Raw genomic sequence first — 18,121 nt, forward strand, 5'->3', positions numbered from 1 at the left:
TCAGAGAGGGTGTCACTAAATATGCCAGGCCAGCCTAAAATTCCCTATGTGATCCAGATGGCCTTGATCTTAGTCCTCCTCATCCTGAGTGCTGGATTACACATGTGCACCACCACACCAGGTATCATGACGCTTTCAAACATGTTTACAAAGTGTTTGTTCAAAGACTTGGCTTGTACCTGGAAGCATGTGAACTTAGATGCTAAGAAACCAAACAGAGTTCCTTGGGTCTGCCTCTCAAGGTAGGTGCTAGAATTTTCAGTTAAAAATCCCTTCTGTCCTTCTCTGACATAGATGGTCTCATCTTAGGCAACATTATCAAAATTTTGGTGGCCTTCCTAGCTGTGATAGTCAGCGTCATAGCAATACAGCAAAATATGTGAGACAACTTATTGATAAGTTTATTTAGCTCATAGGCCTGAACTTGTCAGTCCAAGATCAGGTGACCCCATGTCTTTGGGGGTTTGGTGAGGACACATCCTGCTTGAAGTATGTGATGGAGAAAATGACTTGCAAGAGAAGCCAGGAAGAAGAAGAGACCTGATCAGCTGGGGTTGCACAGTTTCTTCTGGGGCATGGTGTCTATAACCTGGAGACCTCACTGAACAAGGCCTCACCTTGCAGTGTTGGCACTGTGGAGAATGAGCCTTTGACATGTGTGCCAAATGGTAGCACCAGCTTCTGAACTGCAGAGGACTCAGAAAAGGGATGGTACCTGGGGAGCTCCCATAAGAGTAGTGAAGAAAGGGACCAGGGATGCCACAGCTGTGGCACTCAGCACAGAACTGTGTGTGTTCATTAGACTTATGCACACTGCCATTCTGTGGCCTCTGTAGACCCTTAGCCAACATTCTCCTCAGTTTGAAGAGTGGCCTGTGTCCACCAGGATTAGGAGTGTAAGACATCAGCCTTCTTCCCAGTGCTCTCTGGAGTCTAGTCAAAGAAAGGCCTTGTGGGAAAGCCAGTCTCCTGAGTTCTTTCCTCTGTGTTCTGCGTGTTTGCGTCTGGGACTTTGACCATCCTTTGTTCAGTGTCTGTGAGACACTAGCATGTTCAGCCCCTTGGAGAACAAGGAAAGCTCTTCTCCTCAGTCTTCAAAAGACTCCAGGGGCAACTTCCGTGCACCACTACCAGTCTGAGCCCGTGGGAGATGGAAGCGCAGCTGTGGGGATCTTCAGAGGCTACAGAGCAGGACACACAAGCCATTGGGAAGTCTGAGCAATGTTATCTGGTCACTGTTCCTTGGTTTTCTATCTCCACAGCCTCCTGTCTTGAGAATAACTTTTTTTTTTACTCTACAAAAACAAAGGATAAAAGGTTGCTGTCTCTTCCTTAAAGCATCTTTCTTTTCCTCCCAGCTGCCTGGTGCCTGAGGGAGCATGGGCTAGCCACTTTGCTGTTGGGGTCTTCCCACCCATCCCATGCCAACCTGAGCCACCGGCGGTTGCCGTTCCAATGAATCCTTTGTACCCCTCAACTTCCAACATGATGTGCGAGATCACAGTCGCAGTGGCTTTCATCTCCAAGTTCCTCCGCACCAAAGGGCTCACAAGCGAAGTCCTGCTGCACACCTTCAGCCAGACACTTCAGGAGCTTCTGGCAGAACATTATAAACATCACTGGTTCCCAGACATGCCATTCAAGGGATCAGGTTATCGTTGTATTCGCATCAATCATAAAATGGATCCTCTGATTGCACAGGCTGCCCAGCGCATTGGACTGAGCAGTCAGGAGCTGTTCAGGCTTCTCCCAAGTGAACTCACACTCTGGATTGACCCTTACGAAGTGTGCTATAGAATTGGAGAAGATGGCTCCATCTGTGTGCTGTATGAGGCCTCACCCCCAGGAGAGAGCATTCAGAATACCTCCACCATGCAAATGGTAGACAACAGAAGCAGCTGTAAGGAGGAAATGTTCCTGGGCAGAAGCCCTTCCAAAACCTACAATATGATGACTGTCTCTAGTGAAGGTGTAGTCTATGGATGGCTCATCTTGCAGTGAATGGAAATTTAAAAGTTTTGTTTCCATGGGATCCTTTGGGTAATAGATTATGGAATTTCCATCATAACTGAACTGTGAATATTTTTTGCAAGATACAATGTTAAAGTTTTGATGTAAGCGTGCCATAGTTAGGGCAGTACCTTTCAATTATTTAATGGCATATAAGTTAAAGCAAATGATCACTCTACTTACTATGGAGTAAAGTTCTAGGATGATTTCTGTTATTCACCAGATATTCTAACTAAATTTTGACATCAGTCACCTTAAGAAAATCTATGTCTAAGATCCCTTCTCTGCAATATATCATGCAGAGGAATTTGCACTGTTACACTTGAACTTGTTTTCAAAATCATTTAGGGAGCTTTATTGGAAAGCTCAATGTTTTAAACTTAGTAGTACTGGAAACTTTACTACAAATCTTTACCAAGCACTTCAATACGTATAAATGTACATAAAGAAAAACTAGTCTGGGGCTGGGAAGGTGGCTCAGTGGTAGAGCGCTTGCCTTGCATGCATGAGGCCCTGGGTTCGATTCCTCAGCACCACATAAGCAAAAAGAAAAAAGCCGGATGTGGCGCTGTGGCACAAGTGGTAGAGCGCTAGCCTTGAGCTGAAGAGCTGAGGGACAGTGCCCAGGCCCAGAGTTCAGGCCCCACGACCGGACCCCACCCCCCAAAAAAATAGAAAAAGAAAAACTAGTCTGTATGTGCTGGGGAAATGGTCAGACTCGGTATTTGAAAATACCGTGACCAAAATCTGCCTTGGCAACAGCCTTTTAAATAGATCCTTAAATATTTAAAATGACATTCTCTCAATTGGGGTATTAGCACCAGCCAGCACTGTACATTTGTCAGCTCATAATTTTCTAAGACTACTTGAACTTCCTATTTTTAGAAACTGGAGGTCTGTCTGGTTTGTAACTATTGTTGTACTTAGTTGAGAAAATCTTTTCCAGAAAATATCATTTATTTTGAGAACATTGTTAATCTTTTACTTGGTAAATTATGCACTGGTGTAAACTTGTACAGTTCATGTGTATTGATGTTCCAAACTTGTACACACTTCTATATTTTAGATGAGAACGTTCTTTGCTCTCTATAATAAATGTTTCTTATCTTGGCATTTGAAGAACTTGCATAGTCAGGTGAGTCAGACAGTCCATCCAACATGAGGATCAGTGATCACGGGGGAGTTTCATTGCTGTCCTGACTTGCTCCAGTTTCTCCATCGCCAAGCTCTTAGGTCTAGAGCCTTAGCCCTGGGGCTGGTGATGCAGCATGAATCGGTGTGTGGCCTTGCATTTAACCTATTCTCTCTCCTACCTTGTGCCTCTCAGGTAGTGGGGACCTTCATCCTTGCTAGACTCAAGACCTGGTGGAGAATTCCTAAGTGAAGAACTGGTGGTAGCATGGGCATGTTCTTAGGACATGCAGAGCCCTCATTTCCCCACCCCAGAGGCCACTAGCACACCTTCTGTTACACTCACGCATCTGCCCCAGGCCAGCCCTCAGTCCCTTTACTTTTCATCTGTTTGCAATCAGCCCCTGGCTGTGCTCTGAGGTCACCAGGCCTCTCCTGCTTGTGAGGGTCTCTCCCTGTTCCTTCCTCAGGGAAGACCTTTCTCTACCCAGAGCTACTCTGTTTGAGCGTCCCTGAGGCTTCTTCCCTGAGCAGTTGTCACACAACTCTCCATGGTCATTGACTGATAGCTGGAGGCTGGGTCTTGTCACCCTGTGAGTAGTGAGGGCAGGGGGTAACCAAGTGCACAGTGTAAAGTGCCTTCTCATTCGAGTGCTTCACATTTGAGTGAAGACCGTCCTCTGGCACTGAGAATCTGATGAGGAAGCATCAAGGAGAGGTATTCTTGTCTGGAAATATGGCATTTTGTATGCTTGTCTAGGCAGTTGGGTGCTCCCTCATTGTCAGGCTGATCATCAGTTGGAGGGGTTAAAGACAATATTGTAATACCAAAGTGACGCCATTGTGGTTTCATATGGAGATGTGGGCCATGAGCTCCAAACAATGTTATCCTGAAAACCTCGCTTACCAGAGTCTACTTTGAGAAATGTGTCTTGCTAAGCAGCACCTGAATGCTTGGCTCAGGAGCTTGCTCCCATCCCTCCCTTGCTATACTTATTGGGAGCTGCTGCTCAGAATTTCCCCTGACTTTCTCCTACAATGTGTGAGATGTCTTTTGGGGGCAGGTACCCTGTGAGGAATTGTGTTAAAATGAATCTCCAGCAGTCCTAATGAAAACTCTCTTTTGTCTCTGAGCCAAAGATGGCCTGTGTGTAGTGGCCTCTAGGTGGCAGTAAGAACCTCTGCATGGCAGTAAGACTCCCTTGTCACTGGACTTGAAATATTGCTGTTGTTTGGGCTGGGGCATCTGAGTTTTCCTCAAGCCTCACTGAATTTCTTGACTCTTTTCCTCTTCCCCTCCTTTTTCATCCCCTCCCCTCCCCTCTTCTTTCTTTCCTCCTATCTTTTCCTTTTCATACCTCAACACAGACCTGCTGGCTGAAAAGCCCACTAGTGACCAAACTCAGAGTTTCATATACGGAACAAGTTCACACAGCTAGTTAGTCTCAGAGGCAGCCTAGGTTGCACAGCCTGCTAATCATCACTGGGGTGAAGGTAGGTGTGATAGAGCAGTGTGGTCATGAGAGTCATGGCCACTTCTGTATCTTGCTGAGGAATATCATCACCTAAACCCCAAAGCTGCCGCTCTGGTCCTCATCTGCCCTGTCCATTCCCTTGTATTTGTTGAGGAGGGGGGGTTAGATGAGAGAACAAAATTGAACAGAGAAGGTGGGCCTAGGCTCTAGGACACTTATCACTGGGTCCAAAGCCATGAGAATATGAACATCTTGGTTTGGACAATATGCATCTCTTACAGGTGTCAGCAACAAAGAGCTGGTCATCAACCGACGACAACTGAATATGATTGAGCCTTCCATGAACATTATTTATTTTCCAGAAGGGACGTGCTCTGAATTGTGTCACCTGTCAAAATCTTCAAGTGGTAGGGCGCTAGCCTTGAGATTCCTAAGGGACACCACCCAGGCCCTCAGGTCAAGTTTCAATTCCAGCATGCCTGCATACACACATGCACACACACACATGCACATACACACATAATTACTGGCCACTAAAGTATATGAAATGTACACTGGAAATGTGGCAGATAATAGTTATATCCAACCTTCTCCCAAGACACAACAGTACACATTAAAGATTGGACAAACAGAAGTTATGGACAATATAATGTGTATACTCAAGGAAAAATATTTTTGTCAGTTTTAATAATTTTAATAGCTCAATATGGCCAGTTTTAAAACCTAATGATCTCTACACACTAAAAGTAGGGTAGAAGAACCTAATAGGGTATGTCTTATGTCACTGATGCATTACCAGATGTAGAAGTAATTAATAAATTCACTCAGTAGAATTAGAAGTACTGACATGTGTGTGTTTATATGTGACATGCCTTTTCTAATAACTAGACATTGGAAAGGCCAAGAACATACAACTATTACATAGGAAGGCAAACAATACCAATTTGTAGGTCTCCCACAAGGCTTTCAATAGAGCAACAATAGAACATTTAGAAGTATCATCTAAATCAGGAAAATTAGATCATACATAGATGACCTAATAATAAAACAATATGGAAAAATTAGGGAGCAGAAAAGAAACGACTACTATAGGCAGTGAGAAACTGGAAGTTGACTATTCATGAGGAAAAGACACCAGGACCAGATACCATGTGCACATATTTAAAAGTTTCATGTTAATCAGATGACATGCAGAATCCACAGAGAGTACCAAACAAAACTATGAAAATAGAGATTCCTATATCTAAAGAAGAAATTCAAGAGCTGATAAGATTATTTGGTAACTGGAGACATCACATAGCATATTTAAACATTGTACTAAAACTTACATGTTAAGTTACAAGAATGTCACAGGACTTCATATAGGGAACAGAAAATGAACAGACACTTAAAACACTAAAAGACTGTCTCTACATTCCAAAACTACATCACCTACACTTAAGGCACCATTAAGAACAGAAATGGGAAGCACAAGATTATGGCACCTAGGCTAGGCATCGTACATCAAGGAGTCTACCCAACATAGCTTTGTGCCAGTTTGGTTCTGTATAATTACATTTCCATGCACAGTAAACAAGTAAGCTCTTCTTTGTGTGCCTGTGTTAGGTCTTGAAGCCAGGGCCTCAAGCTCTTTTTCAGCTTTTTCCCTCAAGCCTGGTGCTTTTCCATGAGCGACACCTCAAGTTCTGGCTTTTTGCTGGTTAAATGGAGATAAGGGTCTCCTAGATCTTCCTGCCCCAACTGACTTCAAACCCTAGTCAACAGATCTCAGCCCCCTGAGTAGCTAGGTTTTTAGGTATAAGCTTCTCAGCAACCAGCTCATGTTGCTGATTTTGTGTCTAGGTCTTACCAAACTTCATGTTTCTGCTTACTTAAATCCTCTTTGAGGTTACTGTTCATTTTTTGAAGTAGGTTTTTAAATTCTTTATGTGACATTCCAACCAAATCATTATCTTTGCCTATAGTTATTAAGTTGTGAGGTTTTAGAATTGTCATATTCCCTTTATTCTTCATATTGCTACCTTTTTAATTGTGATTTACACATTTGTTGGAGTACATTTCTCATTTACTTCCTGTCACATGAGAGAAAGCTCAACTTAGTAAACAAGTTTGTAACTCAATAACAACCATCCCAAATATTTTGATGATATTAAAGCAATTGGAAGTCTCAGTTTCCTTCCCAGATTATAGAGGAAAGCTGGAGGTTAACAATGGAAAAATTACCCCAGTGCCAGTGGCACACACTTGTCATCCTCACTACACAAGAGGTAGAGATCTAAGGATAACTGTTCAAAGCCATTAATTGGAAAATTTGTCTTATATCCAATTTTTGTTTGTTTTTCATATTGGTTAAGTGGAGTACAAATTGCTTTATGTGTCAAGCTCAGACAGAATACACTGAAAATGTGAACAGAGGAATAGCAGCTTGAGAACTAAGAATGATCTAATATGGAGTGTGGCAAATTGTGCTCAACACCCTGACCTTTTGCAGGCTTCATCTTATTTAGGATGCTATGGTATGCTATGTGATCCTCTTGTTTTTCTTCTCATGCCTTTCCCTTATTTTCTTTGAGTATATTTCAAATGTGTTTTTCTGATTCATATTAACATTTCCTGCTTTCAGTGGTACACTCCTACTGCTTTGCTTTTCCTTCCTTCTCCTCCCCTGATTGCTAGGATTACTTGCTCTCCTGACACTCTACTTCTTGTGCCCCACATCCAACCATTGACCTTGAGCTGTTACTCAGAAGATTTTGTCCTGGGGATGGTGATAGCATAACAAGGTAAAAACATTTAATGCCACTGAATTACACTCTTAGAATGGAACTATAGAGTTTTACATGTGCAATATCACAATAAGGAAAGAATATGAACTGTGCACTCATCCCAAGATATTTCTCAGGGTTGTAACCACCACTGCTTCACAGGCACAACTACTGTTGTTTTGGAGGAGTTGTCTGTAGACATTCTTCCAGTCCTGAGGATAAGGAAAATGTTTCAGGGGTGAAACCCGTAACTACTCTGAACCTCCTTATATACCATGGAATCCTTAGATGATTCCCTGATTGTCAGCTTGAGTCTTACGTTTCAGGTAGGGCTGTTTCCCAAAACTACAGCTATCATTCTGCCCCATGCTCACTCCTCGTCTCCCCTTTCTTCTTCCTATGGAATCTAACTCAGGAGATGTGCATCTTTGCTTAGGAAGGTATCCATCTGTCTCTGCCAAACTCTTTGTCACCCAGGAAGCTGGGAGAAGCTTTCTACTTAGGCTCTCATAGAACCTCTTGCTTATTTTTGTTGAGCTTTACATTAGTCCCACCCAAACCTTTGTACTGCATATTTTGCCCCAACTTTCCCTAACTTGGTAATGCCTGGGCTAGCAGGAGAAAGACCCACAAAATACGAATGAAAGTTTCCATCCTAATACTTGGGAAATGAAAAGAATGCTGTTATATTTTCATTATGCTAGGCATAGGGAATTTCTGTCATGACATCTACCATTCCGTATTTGCCTTCCTAAGTGATATGACAGGGGAAAATTGGAAACAGAGAAGACAGGATTGGTTAGAGGAAAGACAGAAGAAAGGATATTATAAAACGCATCTCCCTAGTGTTCTTCAGCACCCCATTTTACTCTCACACTGCTCTAGCGCTGTATGTAACCTTCTATGATGGAAGACACAGGATAGTCTTGTTTGTGAATACCTACTCCCTTCACTTCAAGAAAGCATGTGTAACAGCCACCCAGAGGCACAATGAAGAATAAATCAGCACAAGACCATGGGCAATCCCCAGTTGATGTTGCCCATCAAGGAGACCCCTTTCCTAAGGCTTTCTCCAAGCATCATTTGGAAACCTTCCAGCAGTGCAAGATGACATGCCAAGGCCACCCTCTTTCACCAACTTCCTTCCATCACATGCAGCAGGTCTGCAAGCAGTGAGTGCAAGGTCCACACAACACAACACAGCCCACTATTCAGTGTAACCACAGCTCGGGTAAATGGAACTCCCCTGGACCAGTCCGCCTGACCCCTAACTCTTGGGGTCACCGGCAGCAGCCACAGTGCTGCACAGCTCAGGACCAGCTGTACATGGGGCAGGAGGACTGGAAGATTTTCAGAGCCAGCACAGTTATCTCCCCTATCCCTCAAAATCTCATAACCAAGCTACCTCATTTTATCTCTCCACACTTCCCTGTAAAGTCAGGAACAAAAAATTGTACCCCTCCTCATGAGCTAGAAAAATGAGACAGGCAGCCCTGGGGATAGAGCAGAGGAATAGAGCAGTGGTGAGAAGGGAAAGATGCAAGCATGCTGCAGGGATGAGCCACACAGGTGTGGAAGGCTGCTCCTGAGCTTCCTGGGGCAGCTGCTTAACGATATTCTTTCCTGTTTGTGTTCTTTCTCCTCTGTTTGATCCACACTTCCAGGCCAATAGAGGCACATAAACCTTTGTCACATGGCAGAATGGCTGAATGAGTGAACGCATGGGTTCTTCTGAAGAGGAAAACCAACAGTTTTCTGGCACAAATGCTCACAACGTACCCAGTGCAGACCTGGCAAGTTGCAGAAGGGACAGGACATATTCTTCACCTGCTCTCCTGAGGTCAGCCTCACCCATTTTCATGGCCTTCTCCACCACCATCTCACTCCCCAGAGGTGTGTGCCCTAGCCACAAACCCTCTTGGTCCTGGGATGTATAGAAGTAACCCTCTCTGGTTGCACTCGAAGATCTCCCACATGACCAGATCCTCTTGGCCACTTGATCTCTCCTTTGGGAGCCTTCCAGCCCCTCACCCAGAGGTAGCAGTTCCTTTCTCTGCTTGTTGATTTACCTTTGGTGGCCTGGACCCAGCGTCCATGTTTCAAAGGTCAGCTGGGCAACTGCCCCTTGCAGTCCAGTGAGGTGAGTGTGTGACTCCAGAAGGCCCTTTGTGGACCATGTGTGTTGACCTCTCTCTGAGGCCAGGCCGATGCCTTCTAGTCAGGTCTGCCCTTTCCTTGCAGGCACTTTTCAAGCTCATGACAGCAGAACATTAGATGGCCCATGTACATATGTCATGGAAGCACCCAGGTTGTTGTTTACTGTACCAAGGCAGTTCACTTACCTCCTAGAAGCCTGCTGTAGAGCAGAGGGTGGATTTCTTGTATGACAAACAGTCGCTAGCCCAGGCCTGGTGCTGCCCAGCCCATACCTGCTCTCCAGGGCATCCATTCTGGTCATCAGTTCCTCCACTTTATCAGTATAGACTGCATGGCCTACCATGGGCAAGGTAGGGAAGTCTTCATGCAGGATCTCCCTTCCTCAACCCAGCATCTGCCCATCAGATGATGAGAATCCCATGGGGGCTTGTAGGTGGCATGGTAACAGGGTCAGCTACAAGGTAGATACACAGATGCTAGCATTTTAGTGCTAGATCTTTGCCTGAGAGGGCCAGCCTGTGGAGAGCAAGCACCAGGCTGGTGTGGCTCTCCAAACGTGTAATGAGTAGAAGTAACAGATGTAAGGACAGTGAAATTGGACTGTGATGACTACAGCACTGAGCTCTGAGGTTCCACGGGGGAATACTGAGAGGCTGAGGAAACAAGAGAGACTGGAGACAGAATGTAAACACTAGTCCTAATTCCCCTCTCTGACCAATTTAAGGGGAAGAATCTGTAAATAAAGCAAAGCCAGAGTTTTACAAGAGGCTGACAACCAAAGACAGCAGGATACTCAACCAACACAGTTACATCATGCCTGGAGGAACACCTGAATTGTGGTCACAGAAAAAAAGATATGGACCAGGACCATGAGTAAATACTTTTTTGTGATGCTTCACAAATGTCTGACCCTATCATGGGAACCCATCCCTTCTCAGGTGTACTGGTTCACCCACCTCACTCCTGAGGGAGAAACTTGTACCCAAGTGTTTCCACACACTGTCCCAGAAACTGCCCTCATTTGCCATTTGTCTCTGCCCGCCAGTGAAGGAGACCGGCCATCCCAGGTGTGGGTATTTCTTGCAGTGCTACAGCCAGAAGAAATAGGAATTGATGGTGATGCTGTCACTATTTCCTGACCAGAGTGACCTCAGAGCACTATGTAGGCAGGGTAATTTGGGCCTGGTAGAGGAGAAAAGGCATAGAACTCATGGAAACACAGGACAGCATGTACCTGAAGCCATGGGACTAGGATGGGAATACAGGATGCCACATCATGGGCTCCATAGAGTGAGGGATAAGGGACCTATGGTTCCCTGCTGGAAAAGAGAACTTCATGCCTGGGCAAGGTCGATAGGGGTGGTCTAATTGCCTGGAGGATGGAGCCTTAAAGCCTGAAAATAGCAATAGTCCATGCTGAGCAGCACCACACAGCCCTCAGTACCACTGTCGACAGTGTTGTAAGGTGAATTATCCCAGAAGCCACATTTTAGAAGATGGACTAGTAGAGGCTTTATTTCACAGTTAGCAGGCCTCAGACAGCCAGTTGTTAGAAAGGCCTGTAGCCCCCAAATACACATAACACAGAAATAGGCCAGAGAGGAAAGAATAAAAACAATACCAGTAAACCAATTCAGCTCCAATGGAGAGCTGAATCGAGACACCATGATGGCCAGAGATGAGTCAGGAGACAGGATACAGGACAGGATCATGGAGATACATGGCATAATGGCACCTTTGCTGGTCCGGGCCTAAGTAGGGTCAGGGCAGGGGGCAGGTCCACAGGAACTTCCCAGTCCCAGGCACTGGACTGACAGATTCAGTAACCTATCAGCTGAGTGCCCTGCCCCTTCCCCCCTCTCCAGGGATATGGGCACGCCCATTACCTGAGAGGCGGGGGTTTTCCTTTCCCCAGCATGAAGGCAAGATGCCTGACCCTACCATCCACCATGTGGCTAATATGACGCCATCCAGACTCGACCTCCTTACTTCAACAGAAAGGGAAGGCTGGCAAGGCTCCCGAAAAAGTCCTGCTGGAAGTAGATTGAATAGGTGTGGCTACAAGAGCTCTAAGGGACCGTGCTCCTGCAAGGGTGCAAAGGATTCATGCACCAATGCACAGTGTCATGAGCCTGCTGCAGAGTGGGCACTAGTATCTCCCACCCAAGTCATGCTCTCAGAGGCGGGGAGGGGCTATTCTGGTCATACACGATTCTGTAACACAGCCAGGCTCACCAGGCTCACCTGCCTACATCCTGACCTGTAGCAAGGTGGCACTAGGCCAGCCATGGAGTTAGCACTAGGAGTTGTCTACTGATGCCAGTAGATGATGCCCAAGCCACACAGTCCCCTGGATGCAAAATAAATACTTAAGTACCATGGGTGTGGCTCAACATGGGCAGTCAGAGAGCAATGATGGATCAATGTGAAGCTGAGGGCAGCCACCATGGAAGTACCTCCTTCATCCTCCTTTTAGTATCTGCTCCTGACCCAGTTTTCAGAACTGGAACCTATTGATTAGAGAGGTAGCCAGTCCCCAGGGAACGTAGTGGTTCTCGCAAGGCAAAGGGAAGCTGGCATGGTGGCATTGCTCATCTTAACTTCACCTGTACTGTGTTGCCTTATCACTGAACACCCTGTGGTTGTGTGCCATCTCACTAAACACAGGGAATCAGTAAGGCACAGGAGAGCCAGCACACATAGTATGCTGTGTGACATGTATACATGGAGTGTCAATTACCTCCTTCTCATGCTTCCTGCAGAGAGCCCTCCTGTGCTTATATGTCTATCCAACAGATGCAAGGGATTCATAGTGAGATGTTTCTTTCACTGAGGATTTGCCTGTTGGTCTGAGAGAAAGAGGTTGCAATTCAATACATGCCACAATGGGTTGCATCGGTAGGGGGATATTCCACTAATTTTGTACGGAATCTCTCAGAATGTGGGCAAACACATAATTTCTTTTTTCTTTTGTGTTTTTCCCGGTTGTCACTGTGTTCAATTTTGGTACCCTGGGTATTATATATACGTTTATCTGAATTAAGGAAGGGAAGGGGAACAACAAAGTGGTGAGACAAGGGACAAAGGGGGAACCAAGGCATCAGCGATATTCACAAGGCAATATGTTGGAGATGACTGGTACAACGTGGGGGGGGGGGGTTAGGAGGAGGGAAAGGTAGAAAAATGAGGGGAGCGTTAATACGTTAGACAAGAAATGTAATCACTGCCTCACGTATGTAGCTTACTTACTGTAAGCTCTCTGTACATCACCTTGACAATAATTTTTTTTAAATAAAGGAAATGTCAAAGAAAAAAAACAAAAATGAATGGAGATAGCAAGCACTCAGTGGGACAAACAAAATGGCATAAAAAACACAAGAATTGTGTCACTTTTATACATATTTTCCCATTGAGAATGACTATATAACAGTTTTTTGTTTCTGATTCTTACACACTTCTCTGTACTTTGTAAAGTTGCTACAGTGTGTGTGCTGGTAGACCAGTGGCTGAATGCATTTTATGCAGAATGCACACTGTGACAATTCATGCCCGGAACTCACAGTTATGGGCTGAGAAATTCTCCTCTAGTGACCTCTTGCCATCTGAATCATGGGCGCAATTAAGCTGAGCCAAAGGATCACTAGGCCAGGGCATGACATTAGAAACCCTCCCTCAGCACATGTGTTGTGACCCTTTGACACTGAGAGAGGAGAGGGGAGGAGCTGAACACTGGTGGCTCATACCTCTAATCCTAGCTATACAGGAGGCAGAGATGTAAGGATCTAAGCTAGAAGCCAGGCCTCATGGCAATTTTCCTGAGACTCTTATCTTGGGTGAAATATCAAAAAATTCAGAAGTGGTGTTATGACTCCAGTGATATGATGCCTTGAGCATAAAAGAGAGGTCCAGGAACTCTCCCAGGCCCTGAGTTCAAGCCCTAAGACCAGATAAAAAGGAAGAGGAGAAGTAGGAGAGGAAACATAGATTGATTGAAGTGGTCCCAGACAAAGGATACATGGAAGCATGGTCTTTGTTGCCCATATCACAAATTGGTACAAGAGTTTTGTGTCAGAAGTTTGCAGAAATTTACATTGCTCCAAGTCTGTTCTTCCATAGTCTGTATCCCATGCACCACACCTACCTGTAGGAGTTCACAAATGTCTCTCATGTCTGCGGGTGACTGGTGTGCAGATTCTTCTTTTCCATGTAGTCTGTCATGAAGACCAAACCGGACACAAATGTAGTTTCAGGGTAGCAGCTCATGATCCAGGTCATGTTGAAAGGGACACCACCAAGTCTGTGCTGAGCAGAAAGGAGATATGAACAAGCTGGTGAATCTGGGATTCAAACTACCCTGAATCAAGAAATGGGAGAAAATTTGGAGCACTTTGTCAGAATAAGGAAGGCCCATTATCATTATAGATCTGATAGGCCACCCAGATGGTTTCCAGCAGGAATTCACTGTGTGTTCATGTGACCCTATGTGTGTTTGGGGACTAAAAAAAAGCTAAAGGAACAATGTCTGAGATGAGATCAGTCTCTAATGGACAGAGTACAGAACACATCAGAGCTTTGCCCTGTGGGAATGCTCATCAGAAGTAGGGGTCATGACCTCCAGAGGGAGGGGCAGTGGATGCTCTAGGACCTTCAGGTTACTTACAGTTCTGAGCTCCTAGGACCCTACTGAGTCTAACAGTGCTCTACAAAGACAGGAGAAAGAAAACTGTTTGTAGGAGAGGGTTGAGGTATCTGAAACTCAAATACCCAGGGAAGATTTAGTACTCACTTATCAAGAAGGTCTCCTATCAAGCCACATACACACAACACAAGTTAACTTGATGGGAAAAGGCACAGCTCAGAATAGAAAGAAGACTGACCAGGAAGAATTTAGAAGGACTTTTATGAATCTGGATCAAAGTGTCCTTCATGTGTGAGCAACCAAACCATGGGAGAGGAGTAATTGCAAATGCTCCACTGAGAAGGGCACCTATGTCCTGGGCCTCTGGGTCAAAGAAGCAAGGCATTCTGCAAGGAACGTAGGGAGATAGGGGAAGAAAAGAGAAATGTACAAAAGGCTCAGAGTAGAGAAGTCACAGAGAACTCACAGTCTGCAGACCCACATGTCTAGGATAGTACTCAGAGGAACCAAGGTGCTGAGCACCTGGAGACACAGTAACAACAATCTTCCAGAGACAGCTATGCACCATGAGGAGGGCAAGCAAATATGGATGGCAGAGGATGGTCTGACATACCCCTTCAAGGCTCTGAAGGCCTTTTGTGTGGGCAGTAAGCAGGCAGGCTGCTCCCCGGCAATGGGAAGTAGAAGAAGTGTGAGCCAGGGCTGTGGCCTTGGCGAAGGAGACAATGGCTTGATTCAAAGAGCAGAACTTGGAAATGGCAAGGGCTTCTTAAAAGAAAGGTGTGCTGCACAAGGTGGATGCAAGGGTGGTCTGCAGAGGAAGGCAGACCTGTGAAAGACAGATACACACTCACTCCTGACATGGGGCAGAAGCAGGGGTCCTAGAAGAACCCCCATGTTAGCAGTGGCTGCCCACGTCCTGTGTGCGCTAGATGCTCACGCACAGGCTCTACATTTGGAAGTGGGAGGGGATCTGCCCATGCAGGAGAAGGAGACTCTCCAATAGATGACTGGAGGTGGTGACACAACTCTCAGAAAGGGTCCACTCAGTGAGATCGACAGAGAAACAGTGAAAAGAATACAACCTAGATGTCAGCAATCAGCTCATTCCCAAGGTTTGTGCTGCTCCATTGTTTGCAATGAAAATCAAGACAGACATTCTGGTCCTCGTCACAAGGCTTAGCCCAATATCACCCCCATCCTACATGCAACTTGCCAAGGTGGTTCTTACAAGACCTCTTCCTACAGCAACACACTTGACCTCCTTACCAGATGACAGACCTGGCCTCTCTCAGCTAGGGAGAATGTTGGGATGTGCATCTCACTTCTAGTATGCCCACTAGAGCAGGAACAGTTGGGGAAATAAGGTTGGATCCCATATGTATGGCCACCATAGGATTCTCTGGTAGCAGCCATGTGCTGTGAGAATCTAGCTCTTTGGGCAAGATGCAATTCTTCACACAGGACCCAGCATGCAGCTTCTTTTCAACTACGTACCAACAGACAGTTAGTCATCTGCCTCTTGTTCAGTACTTCACTGCCTAAGCCCTAACCCCTCACACCCTCACCCCAGCGCCAGCCGCCATCTTTCTCCCAGGTGTCACCTGCTCCTGCACAGCTCCTTCACTCAATACATTCTACCAAGGTGAGCTCCCTGTGTTTTCATGAGACCCTCCTCCTGGCTCTGACACTCGGTCTGCATTTGCCTTGTGATATTTCCAGGCCCCCATTCAGCTCCTACAAGGACCTGACCCACACCTGTAGGTGACGATCGGCAGCTACCCCTTTCCTACACCTGCTGTGGAGCCCTGGTTGTACTCAATACTTACAGATCGACGCAAAAGCCACCCCTACCCCACCCTGCTTCTTCCTTGAATCTTTCACTTCTCCCCAACTAGGCCTGTTCCCACAAAATAATACCCTTTACTTTTTTTTTTTTTAATTTAATTTAATTTTATTTGTGAACATACTGTACAGAGGAGTTATAGTTACATGGGCAGGATAATGCGTACATTTCTTACCAAGCATTGTAGCCTCCTCCTTTGTTTACCCTTCACATCCCTTCCCAGGCTCCCCCCTCCCCCCCTAATCCCAATCCTTCTCCTCCCCCCCCCCCCGCCTCCCCCCCCCACCCCCGCACCAACGTTGTAAAGCTCGTTTTGGACATGACAACTTGTACTTCTCATTGTTGCAACAGGTCCACCTGTATCCTTAAAAGACTGGTTTTTCCCCATCTCCTCCACAAGTTATACTGACATCAAATATAGTGAAAGCAGGGGTTATACTGTGGGGAAGGGACATACAAAGCAACAAAGAGATAATCTTATAAATGTGTTAGAAACACATGCATGAAAGAAAAAAACATTAAAATACACATCTAAGGGTTCATTTTCCTGACATCACATTATCTGACCTTTTCCGCTTGACTCATACATATACTAGATATTACAAATAAGGGAAACCATGGGACCTACGTTTCTTTGGGCCTGGCTTACTTCACTTAATATAATTTTTTCCAAGCCTTTCCATTTCCTAACAAATGGGGCAATGTCATTCTTTCTGATGGAGGCATAGAATTCCATTGTGTATATATACCACATTTTCTTGATCCATTCATCTACTGAGGGGCATCTGGGTTGGTTCCATATCTTAGCTATGGTAAATAATGCTGCAATAAACATAGTTGTGCTGGTAGCTTTAGTGTGGTCTTGTTTGTAAACATTAGGGTAAATGCCCAAAAGTGGGATTGCTGGGTCATAGGGGAGCTCTATGTGAAGTCTTGTGAGGAACGTCCATACTGCTTTCCAAAGTGGTTGAACAAGTTTACATTCCCACCAACAATGAAGTAAGGTTCCTTTCTGTCCACATCCCCTCCAGCATCTGTTGTTGTTAGAGTTCTTGATTTTTGCCATTCTAACTGGAGTGAGGTGATATCTCAATGTTGTTTTGATTTGCATTTCTTTTATGGCTAGGGATGTTGAACATTTCTTCATGTGTCTATTGGCCATCCTTCTTTCTTCTTCAGAGAAGTTTCTCTTTAAGTCTTTTGCCCACTTATTTATTGGGCAGTTGTTTCTTCGAGGATTTGTTGTTGGGGGGTTTAATTTTTTGAGTTCCAAGTATATTTTAGATATGAGACCCTTGTCCATTGTATGGCTAGTAAAGATCTTCTCCCAATCCGTGGGCTTTCTATTGATCTTGCTAGCTATGTCATTTGCCCTGCAGAAGCTCTGCAACCTTATGCAATCCCATTTGTCCAACCTTTCTTTGATTTGTTGTGTTTCCGGGTCTCTATTCAGAAAATTTCGGCCTGAGCCAAGGAGACCTAGGGTTTCTCCTATTCCATCCTGTAATGTTTTCAGAGTGTCTGCTTTGAGTTCAAGGTCTTTGATCCATTTGGAGTTGATTCTGGTGCAGGGTGATATATACGGATCTAGCTTAAGTTTTCTACATGTAGTTAACCAATTTTGCCAGCACCATTTACTGAAGAGGTTGTCTTTCTTCCATTCAATTGTTTTAGCTCCCTTATCGAAGATTAGATGGCTATAGGTCTGTAGGTTCATTTCTGGGTTTTCAATTCTATTCCATTGGTCCTGAGGTCTGTTCTTATGCCAATACCAAGCTGTTTTGATTACTATGGCTTTATAGTAGAGTTTGAAGTTTGGTATTTATATTCCTCCAGCAGTGTTCTTTCCATTCAGGAGCGTTTTTGCTATTCGGGGTCTTTTATTGTTCCATATGAATTTTTGGATTACCTCCTCTATTTCCTTGAAGAATGAGGTTGGAATTTGGATAGGTATTGCGTTGAATTTGTAGATAGCCTTGGGAAGTATTGCCATTTTCACGATGTTAATCTTTCCAATCCAGGAGCATGGGAGGTTTGGCCATTTTTTAAGTTCTGTGTTGATTTCCTTTTTCAAGATTTTAAAGTTTTCATCATAGAG

General features: G+C 45.0%; 1 protein-coding gene across 1 annotated transcript; it reads left to right on the forward strand.

Annotated features, from left to right (window-relative positions):
* The first annotated feature begins 1,455 nt into the window (after positions 1-1,455).
* Positions 1,456-2,001, forward strand: LOC122108482 (protein BTG1-like). The gene has a single exon (XM_042680408.1). It carries the CDS (start codon positions 1,456-1,458, stop codon positions 1,999-2,001), a length of 546 nt encoding a protein of 181 aa, XP_042536342.1.
* The last annotated feature ends 16,120 nt before the right edge of the window (positions 2,002-18,121 follow it).

This window comes from Dipodomys spectabilis, unplaced genomic scaffold (genome assembly GCF_019054845.1).
Source record: "Dipodomys spectabilis isolate Male_0828 unplaced genomic scaffold, ASM1905484v1 ptg000060l, whole genome shotgun sequence".
NCBI classification, from domain to species: Eukaryota; Metazoa; Chordata; class Mammalia; order Rodentia; family Heteromyidae; genus Dipodomys; species Dipodomys spectabilis.